This window comes from Maniola hyperantus, chromosome 12 (assembly GCF_902806685.2).
Source record: "Maniola hyperantus chromosome 12, iAphHyp1.2, whole genome shotgun sequence".
NCBI lineage: Eukaryota > Metazoa > Arthropoda > Insecta > Lepidoptera > Nymphalidae > Maniola > Maniola hyperantus.
In genome coordinates this window covers 14,385,040-14,407,015 of record NC_048547.1, presented here as the reverse complement: position 1 = coordinate 14,407,015, position 21,976 = coordinate 14,385,040, and the positions used below count along the sequence as shown (strand labels likewise).

Below are 21,976 nucleotides of genomic sequence, written 5' to 3'. Positions count from 1 at the left end.
GTTGTCAAGAGAAAATTAAATAGGAGAGAGGTGTGAAATCTTTAATTAAACGCTTGCAATATAAATACAAATAACCTTGATCCTTCAAGGACAATAAGGATAAGATTCGCTCCAGCAATGTGCGGAATTCATTAAATTGGGTATTTTACTGCTTTTGAATTTGATAAATATTATTACATTATTATTAACTAGGATGAAAAAAATGACGTACGCTGAAAAAAATATTAAAACCCAACAAAGATTTACAAAGTTACTACCCGTGCGCAATAAGTTGAGACCTGAGGGCGGTGACGCCACAGACGCGTGGTTGTAGTAGGCAAAAAATATTACAACAAGTTTCCACCCGCGACTCGATTTTTTTTAATGTAGTGAGTGTTGTACTCGGAACAACGCCGCCTTATATTTATTATACTTGAGCTATTACAAGCTTGCGAACTGAGTCATAATTATTTTTATTTAAGTCCAACACTTTTAACACGAGATTTCTCTCTCCAATATGTAAAGTTTTACTTTATTAAATTAAATTAATTAAACGTAACACACAAAATAACAAGCAGTAACTCTAATAACTATTAACGAAAAGATTATAAAATCGGAGCGCGTCGTCGTTGCGTGACGTAAGCAAGTAGGAGTTAAAAAAATGGCGTTGTCTACAGTACAACACGGGAGCTTGAGGGGAAGTTACAGGGGAAGCGGGCGGAGGGTTGCATTCCAGGCGAATCTCAACTTATCGCGCACGGGTAGTACAGGTAGACGTACTCGTAACGATGAATAACACGACAATTACCATTGTTTAGTACCTAGTCAATATTTGTATTAACCGATCAACAACATATTTTGTATTAAACGTTTTTTATGTGAAAACAAGAAAATAACTAATGAGAAATACAATGATGCCACGAATTGTCAAGGCCATCAGTTTACATAATATTATTATGTTAAAAGAAGTAGGTAATCACGTTCAGTAATAATTCAGAACTTATACGGCTGTAACAGACTTACATACGGACAAGTGCTAATTCACTCAAGTAGACACGGAGATCTCGCTTCGCTCGATCAAAAAATTTAAATTTAATTTATTTACTTTGTTTTATTTAAAAAAAATCGGCCAAGTGAGAGTCTGGCTCGCGCAACGTGGGTTCCGTACTATAGTCGTATTTTTTCGACATTTTGCACGATAATTCAAAAACTATGATGCACAAAAACAAAATAAAAATCTGTTTTATAATGCACAGGTGAAGCCCTTTCATATGATACCCCACTTGATATAGTTATCTTACTTCGAAAATTGAAAATACTAATTATTAGTTCATGACCACAATTTAATTTTTTTTGTGTGATGCAACCACAAATTCACAGTTTTCAAATTTTCACCCTAATGCCAGCTAAAAGACCCACCTACCTGCCAAATTTCATGATTCTAGGTCAACGGGAAGTATACCCTGTAGGTTTCTTGACAGACAGACAGACAACAAAGTGATCCTATAAGGGTCCCGTTTTTCCTATTGAGGAACGCAACTTTAAAAATTAAATTAAATTAATTTGTTTTCCTGAGTTTTGCTTATATTATAATTTTATATTTGTACTGTAAATATTACAACCAAATATATTTTATTTTTTACCCGAACAAAAAAAAACTTCACAGCATTTATACACGACTTTCTAGTAGCATGGCTACCTCAATCAATCAAGTGGGTGTCATGTTGTTTTAAAAACCTATTAAGTAGTCAATTAGTTACAGGGCAAATAAAACGTTTATATACTTAGGTACCAATGCGCTTACTGATTCGTGAACCTCTGTCGACACAGCAACATGAAGGTAGCAGGACTTTTGTTGGTGATCGCTTTGCTGGCTAACTTCTTTGTTGATATACAAGGGCTGGGTAAGGTTTATTTTTTGCCCGCGAATTCGTCCGCGTATAATTAGGTTTTTAAAAATCCTGTGGAAACTCTTTGATTTTCCGAGATAAAAAGTAGCCTATGTGTTAATCCAGGGTATAATCTAACTCCATTCCAAATTTCATCCAAATCCGTTCAGCCGTTTTTGCGTGATTGAGTAACAAACATGCAAACATCCAAACATCCACACTTTCACATAATATTAGTAGGAAGTAGGATTTTACCCTGCTTTATTAGCTTAGCTTGAAGACCAAAGTCTTCGAACAGTGCGTGTTGCCAGTGATGACATATTATGGATCCGAGACATGGTCGGGCCATATCTATGGGCCTCATAATATACTAAACCTCAGAGTCAGATAATGTTCTGCTGCGCGATTGCAGGAGAATGACAGTCGCAATCACCTCTGATTGGTTGACGCTCGCTCACTATTGGCTACAATGCATTGTTGCGACAAGAATTGCACAAATTCAGCCAATCACATCAATCGAGATTGTAATAATGATTGATGCAGGTTCCCGCAATCGAGGTGCTGATAAATAAATAAATAAATAAAAATAAAAAAGCCTTTATTCTAATACGTTACAAATAATAAAATAAAAAATTTAAACAATCTTACATTTCGTTTCCCTTAGTCCATTAGCAATCAAATTAGCAATCCAATAATAATAATAATAATTCATATTTTAAGTATAATTTTATTCTTTTTTCCCTTCATAAAGTTGTCATTAAATCACAAATACAGATACAATGATTACTATTATTAAAATTAATATTAACAAATTACTACAATTCTAAATCATGTCAATAATAATAGAGGTCAATTATGTGTATATTTGAAAGTAACAATTTTTATGTCAGTCAACGATAAATAAAATAAAATCTAAATATATAAAAGGAAAAGGTGACTGACTGACTGACTGACTGACTGACTGACTGACTGACTGACTGACTGACTGATCTATCAACGCACAGCTCAAACTACTGGACGGATCGGGCTGAAATTTGGCATGCAGATAGCTATTATGACGTAGGCATCCGCTAAGAAAGGATTTTTGAAAATTCAACCCTAAGGGGGGGAAATAAGGGTTTGAAATTTGTGTAGTCCACGCGGACGAAGTCGCGAGCATAAGCTAGTAAAATTATAAAATTTAACCTCGGATAATTTTCAATTTACGTATTAGTCGCCGCTACGGCGTAGGCCTCCCCCAAATCTTTCCAGCGCTTTCTGTCCCTAGCTTGCCGCATCCAGTCAGGTCCACATACATCTGAGAAAATGTCTCGCCATCTCTTTTTTTGGCGGCCTCTTTTTCTCTTTGAGGTCCTGATATTATGTGGTAAATAAACTTTGATATTTTTTCAGATTGCCACTTTGATAGCGAATGCGATTCGTTGTGCTCATACTCTTGCGCTACCCCTGGAAGATGCATCCAACAGATTTGTTACTGCGAGGCTCCCTCCTCCTTAGGGTCTGACTGCAAACATCACAGTCTGCTTAGACCTGTACCAGTACCAATGAGGATTTAGATACGTTGCAAAACGTTCATAATGAAACTGTGAAATAAAAGTGGGATTTCAAAATAAAACGTGTTTGATTTTTAAATTAATTTACTTTTAAACAAGAGTGAATAGGCATCTTCTAGGTAAACGCGTCCCATCTTAGGCCACATCATCACTTTCCATCACGTGTGATTATGGTCAAGCGTTTGCCTATGATGAATTTTAAAAAAAACTTACTCGCTGATGTCAGCGACTTGCATTTCGATTTTTAAAAATTTTGTGGGGAACTCTTTGGATTTCCTATATAAAAAGTAGCATACGTCACTCTCCCATGCAAAAAAATATCGTCGATCGGTTGCTTTGCTGCGACGTGATTGAAGGAGAAACCGACAAACAAACACACCTTCGTATTTATAATATGGGTAGTGAGGGTAGTGATCCATAGATCAAATCAATCAGTAAGCCGCAGTTACGTATGTGGCCGCCAGAAGGATTTTTGAAGAAAACGAAGAATGACTTTTACTAAATTTATTCTTAAATCCTTACAGTTTAACCTAACCTAATGTCTGCACATTATAATAATTGTGATGAAATGAAACACTAATATATTGAAAAATAGAATTAAGTATAACTATGTTTAAGATAAAGTGTGTTTTGTTATATTTATTGGGAAATAAAGGCTATTATTATAATGTCTGCACTCTGCAACAAGGTTAGATGCAGAGTTTCACATTGTGACGACCTATATCTAATCTAATCTAACCTAACTAAGAGAGAGGTGTGATGACAGAATGCCCCTCTTCACAACTCTCACTTGGTTTAAATACCTAAGTTTGTATCTCGAAAAAAAACCGGCCAAGTGCGAGTCAGGCTCGCGCAATGAGGGTTCCGTACTACAGTCGTATTTTTTAGACATTTTGCACGATAATTCAAAAACTATGATGCATAAAAATAAATAAAAATCTGTTTTAGAATGTACAGGTGAAGAACTTTCATATGATACCCCACTTGATATAGTCACTCACTTCGTAAGTTGAAAATACTAAATATTAGTATACCACAATTTAATTTTTTTTGTGTGATCTAACCCTAAATTCACGGTTTTCAGATTTTTGCCCCAAATGTCAGCTATAATATCTACCTACCTGCCAAATTTCATGATTCTAGGTCAACGGGAAGTACCCTGTAGGTTTCTTGACAGACAGACAGACAGACAGACAGACAGACAGACAGACAGACAGACAGACAGACAGACAGACAGACAGACAGACAGACAGACAGACAGACAGACAACAAAATGGTCCTATAAGGGTTCCGTTTTTCCTTTTGAGGTACGGAACCCTAAAAATGAAACAGTTCCCACGGGATTTGTTAAAACCTAAATCCACACGGATGAAGTTGCGGGCATCCTCTAGTTTCAAATCTAAATATATAAAAGGAAAAGGTGACTGACTGACTGATCTATCAACGCACAGCTGAAACTACTTGACGGATCGGGCTGAAATTTGGCATGCAGAATGCAGATAGCAATTATGACGTAGGCATCCGCTAAGAAAGGATTTTTGAAATTTCTACCCCTAAGGGGGTGAAATAGGGGTTTGAAATTTGTGTAGGCCACGCAGACGAAGTCGCGAGCATAAGCTAGTAATGTACTAATCACCTTCCTACGTTTGTATGGAGAAAGCACCGAACTGCGCCCTCTTAAACTTTGGTAACGTTTGATGTAGCGCGTGACAGGAAGAGGGGATCATCGCCAACAAAGATTTAGCTGAGAGACAAAACACGCGAGCCAAGAGAGGCTCCGGAATACCTCAACATACATGGTGTTTGCATTTCAACAAACAATAAAAATATAATAAAGAAAACAAAGAAAGAAAACGCATAAAAACAAATCATACAAATGGAAAATTTTCATCTATGACACCAAAGCGTACCTATCTAAATCTAAATATATAAAAGGAAAAGCTGACTAACTAACTGACTGACTGATCGCTCAACGCACAGCTCTTACTACTAGACGGATTGGGCTGAAATTTGGCATGCAGATAGCTATATTATGACCTTGACTTCTCTAAGAAAGGATTTTTGAAATTTCAACCCCTGAGGGTATAAAGTAGGGGTTTGAAATTTGTGTAGTCCACGCGGATGAAGTTGCGGGAATATTCTTCTTCTTCTTCTTCGTCGTAACACTCTTTTCAGAGTGGTTGTGGTCATCACGAAGTGACGTTTTTGGGGGCAGATGTTATACGCCTCACGAGCATTCGCCACTTCTCCCTGCTGGCCGATAGTCTGGTACATTCGTGCATGGGACCATCGCGTAGGTGACCTTCCTCGCCCTCTGGTATCCTCCACCTTGCCCTGCGCTACAAGGCGCTCAAGTCACTCTCACGCCGAGAGACATGACCGAAGAACTTTAGTATTCGACTCTGCTATATAGGGAATAAGCTAGTTAATAATAAAACGAAACCTTTGAAACCCCCTGTATACAAACCCTCACCTCTTCATTGTGTCAGAGTCTCGCACAGAGCCGCTTCAACCGCATAACTTTTTAACGAGCATCCTTTACATTATCTGTATTGAAATGCCGCTAAATATACCTAGCCTGCATTGTAAGGTTTAACATTATTATAACACAGACATTTACAATGAAACTTCTTTAAAATCATTAAAAAGTTTCAAATTAAGATCGTATTTTATACTTAAACTAGCTTATGCTCGCGACTTCGGCCGCGTGGACTACACAAATTACAAACCCTTATTTCACCCCCTTAGGGGTTGAATTTTCAAAAATCCTTTCTTAGTGGAAGTCTGCGTCATAATAGCGACCTGCAAGCCGAATTTCAACCCGATCTATCCAGTAAGTTGAGCTGTGCTGTTGATAGATCAGTCAGTCAGAGTTTTTTTATACATAATCTAGACAAATAAGGTCAGATTTTTTGAAATTTTCGCATAAAGCTAGTCTCAAATATGAAGCAACTGGGCGATGCGCCGCGATTTCGTTCGCGTGAGTTTCGATTTTTAAAATTCCCGTTTGATTTTGCGGGATAAAAAGTAGCCTATGTCCTTCCCTGTGATGCAAGCTATCCTTGTACCAAATTTCGTCAAAATCGGTCAAACAGATGGGCCACGAAAAGCTAGCAGACAGACAGACGCACTTTCGCATTAATTTAGTATAGATTTCTCAAAAATCCTGATCGTCAATAAATAATAGAGACGACTGAATCCCCTGAATTCTGAATTTAAGAAATCCCTCATACAAATAGTACCTCCGGTCGAAAAATAAACCAAGCCATAAATACGCCACTCACATGATCATAAAGTAAGGGCACCTTTTCCATTCGTCATTCCTTTATCAGCAAAAAAGGGCACCTTCGAAAAATGAGTACCACCCGCCCTCCGGCCTCTAAGACAACTATTTATCGGGAAAGAACCGAATAAATCATGTTATTTTTTATCTGGCAATCTCTAAGGTAGGGTAAATAACTCGGAGGTGTATCTTTTATGAAGGTTTTATGGCTTTCTGTTGTTATTAATGGTGTTGGGTGTTGATGGGATGTGGAGGCTGGTAGGCGATTGCGGTTTTTTTGAAATTGTGATGTTTATGACGCTCCCGGCTCGACACATCATAATTACGAGTCCTCGGCCAATTTTCGGCCAATTTCCATAGAGATTAGCCAACTGCCTGGAGGTATTACAATGCACAAGTGAGTGCGCAAACACATGTGCACTCTTTATTCCCTCACTCTCATAGCTCGATGGGATGGAAATCCGACACGACCGGTAAGAGATCACGCGCAGGGCCGACGAATTTACGTGCTCCATACGTTATAACAGTCATATTTGTTTGGTTTTTTTTACATTTTTCATTTTCATTTTTTTCAGTTGAGCGGAAATAGATGATGCGCGCGACTTCACACGCGTGGATTTAGGTTTTAAAAAATCCCGTGGGAACTCAATGATTTTCCGGGATAAAAGTAGCCCGGGATGCAAGCTATCTCTTTGCCAAATTTCATTAAAATCGGTTGAACGGATGGGCCGTGAAAAGCAAGCAGACAGCCACTTTCGCAATTATAATATTAGTATGGATTTAATGCTCATCGAAAACCTAACAGAATTTCAAAATCCCACGAAATCTACGTTTCCACGTATCCCCGCTCAGCCCCTCATTAGCAGTCGAGGCGCGCAGATAACACAAAGGGCCCCCAACACACACACACAACTCACTGAAGCCACTTGATGCCCGCAATTAAAATCTTACCATATACACTTCATAAACGCCACCTTGCTAGGGGAGATGTCCTTTTATATCGATAGATTTTTAAACAGCTGAAAATCATGCTATAATGCAATAGTATACTAAGTAATACACTAAAGTAACCTATCTCTGTATCAAATAGACATATAGGTATATAATGACGCTAGCGACTTTATGTACCTTTGATTTTTCAAGATTCAAGTTTCTTTATTTGCAGAAACATTTTGACACAGATGTTTAATTACGTATTGTCTAGTAGAAATATTTCGGGACAAAAAGTAGCCCATGTCCTTCCCGTACCTTACCTTACCTTATTTGTCCAAAACTGTAAAACAGATGGGAAGTGGAAATCTAGCAGACAGACAGACACACTTTCGCAATATTATTATAACTAGCTTATACTCGCAACTTCGTCCGCGTGGACTACACAAATTTCATACCCCTATTTCACCCCCTTAGGTGTTGAATTTTCAAAAATCCTTTCTTAGCGGATGCCTACGTCACAATAGCTATCTGCATGCCAAATTTCAGCAGTTGATAGATCAGTCAGTCAGTCACTTTTTCCTTTTTTGTATTTGGATATCAGTTTGGATTTACTAAAGCTTTACGTAGGTAGGTAATCTGTAGTTTATCGATAAACGTTAAATATTCCGGCAATCACTAACCCAAGAATCGTTAAGAGAGAGGTAGGACGTCTTTGAATTAAATTACACCTCGCTTACTCCAAACAATAATCTTTAACATTTGCCTCACCCTGTCCCATACTGTCGAATCCCACTGGTAGTGGTGTGGCCACAGTGACAGCGTGGAGGCAGACTTAATAAATAAACTTGCACCGTTTAAATAAAACAGATATAAGTATAAGTCCCGCACATTGCTATTGCGCTGGAACCATGTCTTATTAACATCGAAATGACGTCATTTGACGTATATTTAAGTAAAAATATACCATCAGCTCGAAACTTCAGTCTAGTGCTGACGTCACAAAAATGGCGGCCACGCGCATTAGCGATTTGCGGAACTTATACGTACCTATGGAATTCATCTGTTTTATTGTCTCACTGCTGAAATATGGCATTGAGTGGAGAACTTTCTCTTATTGGAAAAAAGCTTCAAGGTCCGTGCTGCTCTTCTGCGTCATTACCCATATTATTACAAATGCGAAAGTGTGTTTCTTTTTGGGTATATATTTTAATGACTCCGCAACGGAACCACGCGTTGTTCCGTTGCAGAGTGATTGAACTCCGTTGAACCAAATGAAATTCGTTGCAACGGATTAATAATATGAGTTTTGCATGGGTTAGCTATAGTTAAAGACTAGCTATTTTTGTCCCGGAAAATCAAAGAGTTCCCACGGGATTTTAACACCTTAATACACGTGGACGAAGTCGTGGGCGAAGACTTAAAATTATAAAATAACTAGCTCATGCTCGCAACTTCGTCCGCGTGGACTGCACAAATTTTAAACTCCTATTTCACCCCCTTAGGGGTTGAATTTTCAAAAATCCTTTCTTAGAGGATGCCTATGTTATAATAGCTATCTGCATGCCAAATTTCAGCCCGATCCATCCAGTAGTTTGAGCTGTGCGTTGATAGATCAGTCAGTCAGTCAGTCAATCAGTCACCTTTTCCTTTTATATATTTAGATGTACCTAAAACTGCAATATTATCATGGTGTATGAAAGCTTTTTATTTCAAAAAGCTAAGCTTATGGTCCCGCTATAACTACCACCGTTAACTCTCCTCATTTATGGTTGCGTAGAAGACGTCTTGGCGACTACAGATAAGTCTAACGACTGGTGTTTTGTACCAAAGGTATGTTGCTCGAAGATAAGATGAAGTTCATATAAACCGAGTAGTTATGTCGACTCTCATGACGATATTTAACTAGTCTAAAACGTTTATGATGGTTGCAAATGAAACTAGCATGAACGTTGCTAAAGTTGTTTTGTGTTTTGCCTTAGATACACTTTCGCGCAGAAAAAGTCATCATGAAGGAAAACTTTTATCATTCACATTATCTTTTGGTTGCCAAACACTTAAAATAATCCGTGGCCCTACCGCAATTGTTTGACAGCTACAATGTTACGATCGCAATCATCTCTGATTGGTTAATGCTCGCTCACTATTGGCCACAATGCATTGTTGCAACAAGAATCGCACAAATTCAGCCAATCAGAACAATTGAGATTGTAATAATGATTGAGGCAGGTTTTAGACAATCGCCTTACTGGATATCGGATTCGACTGAGATGTCTGGTTCGAAATGCCTTGAGAAGAATCTGCGAGATAAAACTCTGCGGTTGCTCTTACATTATCTTTTGGTTGCCAAACACTTTAAATAATCCGGATATTGGATGCGACTGAGACGTCTGGTTCGAAATGCCTTGAGAAGAACCAGCAAGATAAAACTCTGAGGTTGCTCTTACATTACTTTTTGGTTGCCAAACACTTAAAATAACAATGAACCAAAAGCTTAATTTTGCTTGCTTAAGCAAATCAAACTACAATGCACAATTGCAATTGCTATTGTGCATTGTAAGGTCTACATCTCTTGAGGATGCTCCGGTGTCGGAGCGAAACGTGCTTCGAGTGTGTTTTGGGATTTGTGTGGTGCTGCGTGGTGGTGGTGCGTATTGCTTGCCTGGTAGCTGCTTTTTCCTGCATGGTTAGCAGTGGGAGGGCGGGCGGTGCATTTCGCATGCTGCATGTTGCATCATACAGATTCGACCTGTCTCAGCGGCAAATTAAGCTTTTGGTTCATTGTAGGTATATCATGGACTTCCGCAAAATAACGCCTGCTTCTATACAACACTTAAAATAACATTTGACCTAATTTGTTTACCATCGCTATACGGGGTAATTTACAACCCATTTGACAAAGGACCAACCTGGTCTAACCCGTGCGTAACCGAACGCTAAATTGGCCAAACAATCCGAAAGGGCCCCAACATCTTAATTATTAGCAAGGTGCTTACGGGTTGGATTTACGACGTGTTAATATGGCCCGATGTGCGTCGCTCGCAATTAACTTAACCCTTAAATTTACCTGAGGGTCCTTGGGACCCGGGCAGAGTTTCAATTGGTTAAACCATAATGCCCTGAGTGTAAATGTTGTTATTAATACTGGCAATTAATGGCGAATTTCTGACACTGTACATAAACTCGTCGGGCGAGTTTCCATCCTTATGTCGTCGACTTTCCATCTACACGCACGAAACGTTTTGCGTCATCATTCCTCATACGTATGGCTAAGGTTTGGAATACTCTTCCGCGATATGTGTTTCCTACCAATTACAACCCGGGTATCTTTAAAACAAGAGTGAATAGGCATCTTCTAGGTAAACGCGTCCCATCTTAGGCCACATCATCACTTCCCATCAGGTGTGATTGTGGTCAAGCGTATACCTATAATGAATAAAAAATAAAAAACCCTTTAAATTATCTATAACTACATGATACTCGCGACTTCGTGCGCGTGGATTTAGGATAAAAGGTAGCTTATGTCACTTTACAGGTCTTTAACTACATCCATGCATAAAACCACGTCGATTTGTAGCTCCGTTACGGTCTAATTGAAGAACAAACCAACAAACAAACACACATTCGCATTTAATAATATGGGTAGTGATGAAATAAGGACTTAATTTTCGTAGGTGCCTGCCTAGCTATCATAATTCGAACCTGTTACCATTGGTAAAGATCTATCAGCATTCGTACTTACTAGTCCACAGGTTTCACGTAAGTATTGAAATAAAATTAATAATAAGTATTATGCGTGATTTCCATAAATTACTGAAATTTTCACAATTTTTCCAATTGGTACAATAAAACGCGTTTCGATAAAATCTGTCAGAAACATATAAAACAAAGTTTTGCTTCACATAATATATTTTTTTTCCACCTGCTTTCTCATTAAGGTGTATTACATTTTTCATTCATCTAAACATTTAAAAAAAAGAAAAGGTGACTGACTGACTGACTGACTGATCTATCAACGCACAGCTCAAACTACTGAACGGATCGGGCTGAAATTTGGCATGCAGATAGCTATTATGACGTCGGCATCCGCTAAGAAAGGACTTTTGAAAATGCAACCCCTAAGGGGGTGAAATAGGGGTTTGAAATTTGTGTAGTCCACGCGGACAAAGTCGCGAGCATAAGCTAGTCTAAATATATAAAAGGAAAATGTGACTGACTGACTAACTGATCTATCAACGCACAGCTCAAACTACTGGACGGATCGGGCTGAAATTTGGCATGCAGATAGCTATTATGACGTAGACATCCACTAAGAAAGGATTTTTGAAAATTCAGCCCCTAAGGGGGTGAAATAGGGGTTCGAAATTTGTGTACTCCACGCGGACGAAGTCGCGAGCATAAGCTAGTTTTATCATAAGATATTTATGTGTCGGTTGTAACATTTCTAAATCATCAGATTCGTAATAACAACGATTATGGTTATTGTTGTTGAAGAATAATTATTGAGTTCTAACACGAATGTATATTTTGTGAAATTATCACTAATGTTTTGTTTTGTTTTGAATTAAATGCTTTTATTGTGTGGTGGACTGTTATTTGGGGTCTACGTCCATTTTAAGGTAATTTTATTTATGTGTTTATACTAAATTTACGCTTTTTAAAATTTTCTGACTTCCAAGTTGTCTCTCCTAAAAATGTTAAAAATAGCTATGATCAATATTTTTATAAACGTGATCCTTTTAATTTTTTTTAGGGTTCCGTACCTCAAAAAGAAAAAAAGGAACCCTTATAGGATCACTTCATTGTATGTCTGTCTGTCTGTATGTGGAGTCTGTCAAGAAACCTAGGTATACTTCCCGTTGACCGAGAACAAATTGAAAAAATTGAACAATAATTGCAGAATGTTAACCGAACAGCAGACCCAAGCTAGAGATTTTAATAGAGGACATAAACACCTCTTTGAGAATAACAAAAAGAAATCATCACAATATGTCCTCATAGAAAAGTTCAAGAAGTACATAGTCCTGTTCCTGGAGACGTCTTCTATACATGGCTTGAATCATTTCGTCAATGTTGGCAGACATCCTTGTGAAATGTGAGTACCTCATCATCATCATCATCATCATCATCAGCCTGTGGACGTCCACTGTTGGACATAGGCCTTCCCTAAAGAGCGCCACCACACCCGGTCCTCAGCCTTCCTCATCCAGCCACTTCCCGCCAGCCTCTTTATATCGTCGGTCCATCGTGCTGGAGGGCGTCCCACACTACGCTTGCTTAAACGCGGTCTCCACTCAAGGCCTTTCCGGCTCCAACGGCCATCGCCTCTACGACAGGCATGACCTGCCCACTGCCACTTCAGCTTGCTAATAGTTTGGGCTATGTCAGTGACCTTGGTTCTCCTGCGGATCTCCTCATTTATGAGTACCTACCTAAGTTTTATTTCCAAAACAATCAGAAATTATTATTTCAGTGGTGATAGTCTAGTGGTTAAGACGGCCTCCTCTTCGTGGGGACCGTGGTTCAATCCCGAGCATGCAACTCTGACAAAACTGAGAGTTTGATCATCTAAATATTTAAAAGGAAAAGTTGACTGACTGACCTATCAACGCACAACTCTAACTGCTGAAATTTGGCATGCAGATAGCTATTATTTATTAGACATCCGCTAAGAGTTTTTGACAATTCAACCCCTAAGAATTGGGTGAATAGGGGTTTGAAATTTGTGTAGTCCACGCGTACAAAGTCGCGAGCATAAGCTAGTTTGGAGATATATAAGTATGGAATTCCATGCCCGTTCCAGTTTCCTCTGGCTCACAATGGTGGCGCTATCCCTGTACGGCACTATATACATCTCGTGGACGACGTGGGCGCGCTACCAGTCCTCGCCCACCGTCATCTCCATGGACCGTGACATGTTCGCGTGGAACACCACGTTCCCCTGCGTCACCATCTGCCCTGATGAGAAGATCGATCCTGTAAAATTGGAGCATTACTTGAGGTTTTTTTTTTTTAAATATAATATGTAGGTATATTTCGCTGGCAATCCTCCGTCATGGTTATCGGAGACTTTGTATAGCTTAACACGGCATTTTTTTTACCTTATTCTTTTAAGATTGTCATGACAGGTTTTTATTTTGTTCTGTGATTATGATGAGAGACATCATCATATAAACCTACCTACTAATATTAAAAATGCGAAAGTTTATATCTAAGCATCTGTCACCTTTTCACAGCCTATCTTCTTACCCAAAAATTGGTACTATTCAGAGATAGTTCCGACGGGATTTTTAAAAACTTAAATCCACGCGGACGAAGTTGCAGTTTTATTGCGAAATAAATATTTTGAAATATTAACTTTTACAGACTAATATTGAACATTAAGACAGCTCCAGTGACGATTTTTCATGTCAAAAACTTATACAATAATCAGATTTTACAATAATGATAGTTATTATAAACCATCGATGTTTATAAACCTGTTTTGTTTGTCAGAATGGCCGTGACAAATTTTGTACACCGCCTGATAACTTACACTGCAATCGAAGTTCATTCAAATTTTTCATATCGACAGTTCCTCCAAGGAAGTAGACAAAGAGAAACTCAAAACATTCATCACGGCATTGGCGAACGCTACTTTCGACAACTTCGACACAGTCCTAGAGTACGACGGCATAGAACCGCAACATTATCTGGAAACGCTGCTGAGTTTGACGCCTGCCTTCAACCCCACTCTTACGATCGGAGCGGCGGGGGTGGATCTGCAGATCGTTCCCACTGTCACTGAGATGGGACTGTGTTATACCGTCAATTCAAAGGTCGCGGTGTATAATTCCCCTGAGTAAGTTTTTTCCAGAATATAAAAAAAAAAATAAAAAAAAAAAATAAAGCCTTTATTTCCAATCGATAATTCAAAAGTTACATTATTTATTTTTTATTTTTATTTTTTTATAGTTCATTAGGTACAAGCATTTTTATTTGTACAATTCATGACAAAATATGACTATAGTAAACACAATAAATTATTTATTATATATTAAATAATAATAATATATTATATATTAAATAATAATAATAATATTATAGACTGATTAATATTGTAATACCTGCTTTATCTTTAACTATTGTGTTTCCAGAATATAAGGCATGTTATATTAAAGAATTCCCTTGATCGTTGAGCTATGAAAGAAGTTATAATTTAATTGTATTGAGCTACATTGCAGCACGCTCCATAACAATATTTCGACAGTCGACTCTGTCTTTTTAACCGACTTCAAAAAAAGGAGGAGTTTCTCAATTCGTCGGAATCTTTTTTTAACTAATATTTTCTTTAAAATATTTCATGCCTATAATAACAGCTATTCAAACAACGGGTACAAAATATTTTGATTTGATTTGATTTGAAAATAATATTAATAATAGTAAATTTTTCAGATACAGAAAAGCCAACCAATGGGACATCATTGAAACTAAAAATTCATCGTTTTTCGTTCATCCTCTTGATGGAGAAGTTTTTGCCCAAGTTTTGAACATAACCTCGTATAATGTAAGTTTTGAACATAATCTCATAATAATGTAAGTTTTCTTTTGATTTCGAATTAGTTTGCAGTTAAAAATAAATATTTTAGTCATGGAAAATGAAGCAATATTTAACAGATCTAATATTAACTTACTTCAGAAGTCATCCCAAAAAATAACAAAAAAAATAAATAGAAGTAGGCTTATTAATTAAATAATTAATATAAGTACTTTAATTTTTACTGTTTCATGGTTCATAAAACAGCCTACTTACTAACATAGTCATTAACAATTAATTTTATTACTAACAAAATGGATGTAATATCTAAAATAAAGATGATTGTTATATTATTATTTAATTTTTACGCTTACTTTTTTACGTTTCTTGCTGATTCTTCTCGGTTGGTAAGGCATTCTAAATCAGTGCAGTGGTAGATTCACTTGGAGATTCGAAAGGATTTTGCAATAATCTGGGTTAAAAAAATCTTTTTCATTTTCTATTCTATTCTATTCTTAACCGACTTACAAAAAGGGGTTGGTTCTCAATTTGGCTAGGCTTTTTTTAATTCTACTTATTTATTGTTCCACATTACTTAGAAAAATATTTTTGCTAAAATAAGCTGTGATAGCCTAGTGGTTTGGACGTCCGCCTTCCAATCGGAGGTCGGGGGTTCGATTCCCGGCAGGCACCTCTAACTTATCGGAGTTATGTGCGTTTTTAATTAATTAAATATCACTTGCTTTAACGGTGAAGGAGAACATCGTGAGGAAACCTGCATGCCTGAGAGTTCCCATAATGTTCTCAAAGGTGTGTGAAGTCTACCAATCCGCACATGGCCAGCGTGTGTAGACTATGGCTAAACCCTTTTCACTCTGAGAGGAGACCCGTGCTCTGTAGTGAGCCGACGATGGGTTGATCATGATGATGTAGGTATATTATACCCCGTTCATTAGCATCATTCAACGCGCTTTTGGACAATAATGCTCAATGGGACCCATTTAATGATGGGTCTATAATACTGGTTCGGGAGTTACTGAAGTACGCTGAGAGAATTGCATGAATATGTCATTCAATGTTCTCAGCGTACATATTCAAAATTCTTTGATCTTTTATCGTTTTGTATTTTATGTCTTTTTTCTTGTACCTTTATTTGTATTTAAATTTATTATTAATCATCTAGTTAGTGTAGGTGGCACTGCCGTTCTAATTAGATATAAAATAAATAAAATAAATATAAAAATAAATATTGTTCTACCATGTATGTCTCTTCCATCAGGCTTACGTCCACGGCCCACTCGAGGTCCCTGACATCTCGGCGAAGTGTCACCACTCGGCATCGTTCTTCTACATGAAGATAACCATCACTGCCACTACTGTTTATACTTCTCCAGAAGCCGCTAAGTAGTATCTAAATATATAAAAGGAAAAGGTGACTGACTGACTGACTGACTGATCTATCAACGCACAGCTCAAACTACTGGACGGATCTGGCTGAAATTTGGCATGCAGATAGCTGTTATGACGTAGGCGTCCGCTAAGAAAGGATTTTTGAAAATTCAACCCCTAAGGGGGTGAAATAGGGGTTTGAAATTTGTGTAGTCCACGCGGACGAAGTCGCGGGCATAAGCTAGTCTAATTTAAATTTCTTTTGGTTTTTTATTAAAAACTAGATGATGCCCGCGACTTTGTCGGCGTGGATTTAGGTTTTTTAAAAATCCCGTGGGAACTCTTTGATTTTCCGGGATAAAAAGTAGCCTGCGTCCTTCCCCGGGATCTAAGCTACCTCTGTAAGAAATTTCATCAAAATCGGTTAAGCTGTTGGGCCGTGAAAAGCTAGCAGACAGACAGACATTTAGAGCCTCAATAGCTCAACCGGTAAAGGAGTGGACTGAAAACCAAAAGGTCGACGGTTCAAACCCCGCCCGTTGCACTATTGTCGTACCTACTCCTAGCACAAGCCTGACGCTTAATTGGAGAGGAAAGGAGAATACTAGTCATTTAACATGGCTAGTAAAAATTCTTTAAACAAAACAAAAAAGACACAATCAGACTTTCGCATTTATAATATTAGTATGGATCTATGAAAAAGTGGTCCTTACAAGAGACCTAAGTATGTCTAGCAGTGTACATCTATCGATTGATGATGATGATGTATTGTTAAAATCGATCACATTTCCGACCGTCTATCTGTCAGCGTCACTGTCAGTATCTCATGCGCCGCAGATAACAGACCCGCACTTGACCGGTTTTTAAATCTAATTATCAGATTGAGCGTGGGCCAACGCCGCTGCCGTTTCAAGCACGAGAACAACCTGCAGCACAACTCTGTGTACACATACACCATGTGCCGCATGGAGTGCAGGCTCCAGCTCTGCCTCCACTACTGCCAGTGCGTCCCGTACTTCTACAGGAGGATTGGTCAGTTACGTTCAACAACCTGCAGCACAACTCTGTGTACACATACACCATGTGCCGCATGGAGTGCAGGCTCCAGCTCTGCCTCCACTACTGCCAGTGCGTCCCGTACTTCTACAGGAGGATTGGTCAGTTACGTTCAACAACCTGCAGCACAACTCTGTGTACACATACACCATGTGCCGCATGGAGTGCAGGCTCCAGCTCTGCCTCCACTACTGCCAGTGCGTCCCGTACTTCTACAGGAGGATTGGTCAGTTACGTTCAACAACCTGCAGCACAACTCTGTGTACACATACACCATGTGCTGCATGGAGTGCAGGCTCCAGCTCTGCCTCCACTACTGCCAGTGCGTCCCGTACTTCTACAGGAGGATTGGTCAGTTACGTTCAACAACCTGCAGCACAACTCTGTGTACACATACACCATGTGCCGCATGGAGTGCAGGCTCCAGCTCTGCCTCCACTACTGCCAGTGCGTCCCGTACTTCTACAGGAGGATTGGTCAGTTACGTTCAACAACCTGCAGCACAACTCTGTGTACACATACACCATGTGCCGCATGGAGTGCAGGCTCCAGCTCTGCCTCCACTACTGCCAGTGCGTCCCGTACTTCTACAGGAGGATTGGTCAGTTACGTTCAACAACCTGCAGCACAACTCTGTGTACACATACACCATGTGCTGCATGGAGTGCAGGCTCCAGCTCTGCCTCCACTACTGCCAGTGCGTCCCGTACTTCTACAGGAGGATTGGTCAGTTACGTTCAACAACCTGCAGCACAACTCTGTGTACACATACACCATGTGCCGCATGGAGTGCAGGCTCCAGCTCTGCCTCCACTACTGCCAGTGCGTCCCGTACTTCTACAGGAGGATTGGTCAGTACTCAGTTACGTTCAACTGAAAAGAGACCCGTGATCAGTCACGCCAGCGATAAGTTGAAAATAATGATGATGATGTTGATGACAATCCCACTATGAAAGGATTTTTAGAAATTACTTCCACACACGTCGACTAGCGGGAACATAATAATCTTTATTCTTTATATATAAAGAATAAAGATTTTTTGGGGTCGGTGCCAATGAGGTGCCATTGTGGAGTCCCATAAAAATATGAAGTCCAGACGATTCGTGCAGCTAAAGCTAATTGGCACCGGCACCAAAAAGTATTATTATGGAACTATATTAACTCTTGTATACATAATATATTCGGTAATAAATTAAATTATTTTTCAATTTTTAGTGTTTGTGTAACGAAGTCGGTTTTTATTTTTTTTGTAAATTTTTTTTATAATATTCCTTGAAGTACGAGGATGGTTCTTACGGACTGAATTTTTTTAAAAAATAATTGACTGTTAGGCGGTACGAAGTTCGCCGGGGCAGCTAGTAGGTACTATAATATTATGATGTAATATTTGGTTTAGAATTAATAACAATTTAACTGATAATTAACATTGCTATTTTTAAATTCTAGGAGATGAAAAGATTTGCGACGTCAAAGGATTGCATTGCTTAGTTGAACATAAAGGTAATAAAAAGAGGGAACATGTAAATTGTAATTGCACAGTTATAGATGATTTTTCTTTTAATAGAGATAGCGAGCAAACGAGCAGGTGGGTCACCTGATGTTAAGTGATTACGGCCGCCCATGAACATTTGCACTTTGCAGCATCAGAGGCCTGCCGATGCGTTGCCGGCCTTTCAGGAATTTGTTGGTCCGCAACTTGAATAACCCCATGTTGGAATCTAGTGATTTTATATATTATTATAGTGCACAATTGTTGTGCGCAAACACAGGTGCACTCTCTATCCCTTCAGTCTCAAAGCCCGATGGGACGGAAATCCGATACTACCGGAGAGAGATGAGAGATCAGACGCAAGACAGTCTCTCGGAGGCACGGGGATAAATGCATGGGATTGTCAACTTCCTAACTTCGGGCAAATATTGAAAATTTCTTAACATAAAACCCTAATGCCTAATTCTATATGATTGGTATGACCCAAAATGGAAGCCAGGACCCAAAACATTCACTACTGTCTTCTAGTACTGAATGTTTTGGGCGACAAACGAGGCTACTTATAAAATAAAATCGGCTCTAAAGCGAATAGGGGCGGCCCTGATCTTTCATTCGATTTTTTCAAAAAGTTTTTGGTTTTCAGATGTCCTTATAGATTTGAAACACAAGGGAGGCAAGAAAGTAGACTGTGAATGTTATCCGATATGTGATGACGTCAAATACACAATACAATCATTTGTGAGTATATACTAACACAATCCATCATCATGATCAACCCATCGCCGCGCCGGCTCACTACAGAGCACGGGTCTCCTCTCAGAGTGAGAAGGGTTTGGCCATAGTCTAACATGCTGGCCTTGTGCGGATTGGTAGACTTCACATACCTTTGAGAACATTATGGAGAACTCTCAGGCATGCAGGTTTCCTCACGATGATTTCCTTCACCGTTAAAGCAAGTGATATTTATTTAGGTACTTAAAACGCACATAACTACGAAAAGTTAGATGTGCGCGCCCGGGATCGAGCCCCCGACCTCCGATTAGAAGGCGGACTTCCTTACCACTAGGCTATCACAGCTTATTACTTATATACAATATTAAATATAATAAATAAGACTCACCACTGCGTCAGGGAGGTCGTCAACCCCAAGATGGCCTTTCCCACAAATTAAAAGTCGCTCAGAGCTTTATGGAGCGAGCCATGTTGGATAACTCTCTCAGGAATATGATGGAACGAAGAAATTCGCTGTCACAAAAGCAATCTACATAGCTTAAAGCATTAGCAAGCTGAAGTGTCAGAGGTCAGGTCGTGTCGCAGAACTGACGGCCGGTGGGGCAGACGTGTTTTGGAGTGGAGACCACGCAATGGCAAGCGCAGTGTAGGAAGACTGATGACCTGAAGAAGGTAGCGGGAAGCGGGTAAGGAAGACGGAGGAACGTGTTTGGTGGTGTGCTCTTAAAAAGGCCTATGTGCAGTAGTAGACGCATACAGGCTGATCGATTAGCTTGTATTTGAATTCTAGTAGCATTAGGAAATTAGTTTTAGTCCATACTTCCATACTAATATTGTAAATTCGAAAGTGTGTCTGTGCGTTGATATATAAGTCAGTCAGTCAGTTAGTCACCTTTTCCTTTTATATATTATTGATTTCAAATTTTCAGGCCTTGGAGCAGTGGGTTTTGGGCACAAACTTTCAATGGGGCATCGTCACGTACCCTAGAATGAGATACAGGCGAGACATCATCTTCGGATTTACTGATGTCTTAGGTAAGTAAGTTTATAGAACTCTAACTTTGAGCGAGACATGGACAGCGATATGTTCCGCTAGATGGGACGCTTCATATACAGGGTGTAACTAGCTAGAACGTCACGTAAGTGAGCCATTCGGAGTCAATGCCGCGTTGTAGGCGGGGCATTGACTCCAGTTTTGCTCGCTATACATTGCGGCCTTAAAAAACACAAATCACTAGAACTACAAAATGAGACCCTGGGGCCATGGAGTCTTAGTGCTAAAAAATTTTTACGAGACATTTCACCGCGATTAATAGCCTCAACTGGTGACAGAAGGGCTGGCTCATTTTTTGCGCAACGGATCAGCCTGGCTGTCCAGCGCGGAAATGCAGCCAGTATTCTTGGCACCATTCCACGCGGTCATGATTTATATAGTAATTAGATAAGGCTAGCTTTAAGTTTTATTGTATAAAAAAAAAAAAAAAAAAATGAGACAAATTAGGTACTATAGATGAAGCTGTTAGTACTGTAAAACAGCTAGTACAGTACGCAGCCGAAAATAATGTACGTTTGCCTTTAGAATGTCTATTCGGCTTTGTAGAGCGTTGACTCCGTCACTCATACCTATATGACGTTTTGTCGGACTCAACGAGAGACACAGTGCTCTACAAACCCTCTATCTCCTTCTAAAGGTCGATGTACATCATTTTCTGCCACGTACTGTAAGTATATTGTGACGGGCAACTACAGAACCCTACACGTGCTATACTGATTCTTTGCTCTGTTGTATTTTCAGTGGCAGTGGGTGGAATGGCGGGCCTGTTCCTTGGGTGCAGTGTACTCAGCTTCATGGAGATCGTGTACTTCATGACGTTGCGATTAATTTGCTACACGAAGAGCACTGTAGAGAAATAGAGGCACATAACTTTTAGTTAATAATAAATAAAGTCAATGTAGGTAAATTGAGCTATGAGATTTAAAATTAGGGACTTAAAAATTAAAATATATTTTAATATTTTTATTGTTTTATTTAGATAATAAATCTCCTTACAGCCAACACTAACCAACGCTAGCTTATGCTTGCGACTTCGTCCGCGTGAACTACACAAATTTCAAACTCCTATTTCACCCCCTTAGGCGTTGAATTTTCAAAAATCCTTT

At 39.1% G+C, this 21,976-nt stretch overlaps 1 protein-coding gene and 1 long non-coding RNA gene across 2 annotated transcripts; both read left to right on the top strand.

Annotated features, from left to right (window-relative positions):
- The first annotated feature begins 76 nt into the window (after positions 1–76).
- On the top strand, positions 77–3,483 carry LOC138403141 (uncharacterized). Its single transcript, XR_011237419.1, has 3 exons — positions 77–140; positions 1,768–1,883; positions 3,261–3,483. It is a non-coding gene; the product is annotated as an uncharacterized lncRNA (long non-coding RNA).
- Positions 3,484–12,535: 9,052 nt separating this feature from the next.
- Positions 12,536–21,730, top strand: LOC117987245 (sodium channel protein Nach-like). Its single transcript, XM_034974204.1, has 10 exons — positions 12,536–12,729; positions 13,438–13,635; positions 14,209–14,475; positions 15,069–15,180; positions 16,430–16,554; positions 17,420–17,571; positions 19,042–19,095; positions 19,728–19,822; positions 20,746–20,851; positions 21,612–21,730. Exons 1-10 carry the CDS (start codon positions 12,536–12,538, stop codon positions 21,728–21,730), a joined length of 1,422 nt encoding a protein of 473 aa, XP_034830095.1.
- Positions 21,731–21,976: the final 246 nt, after the last annotated feature.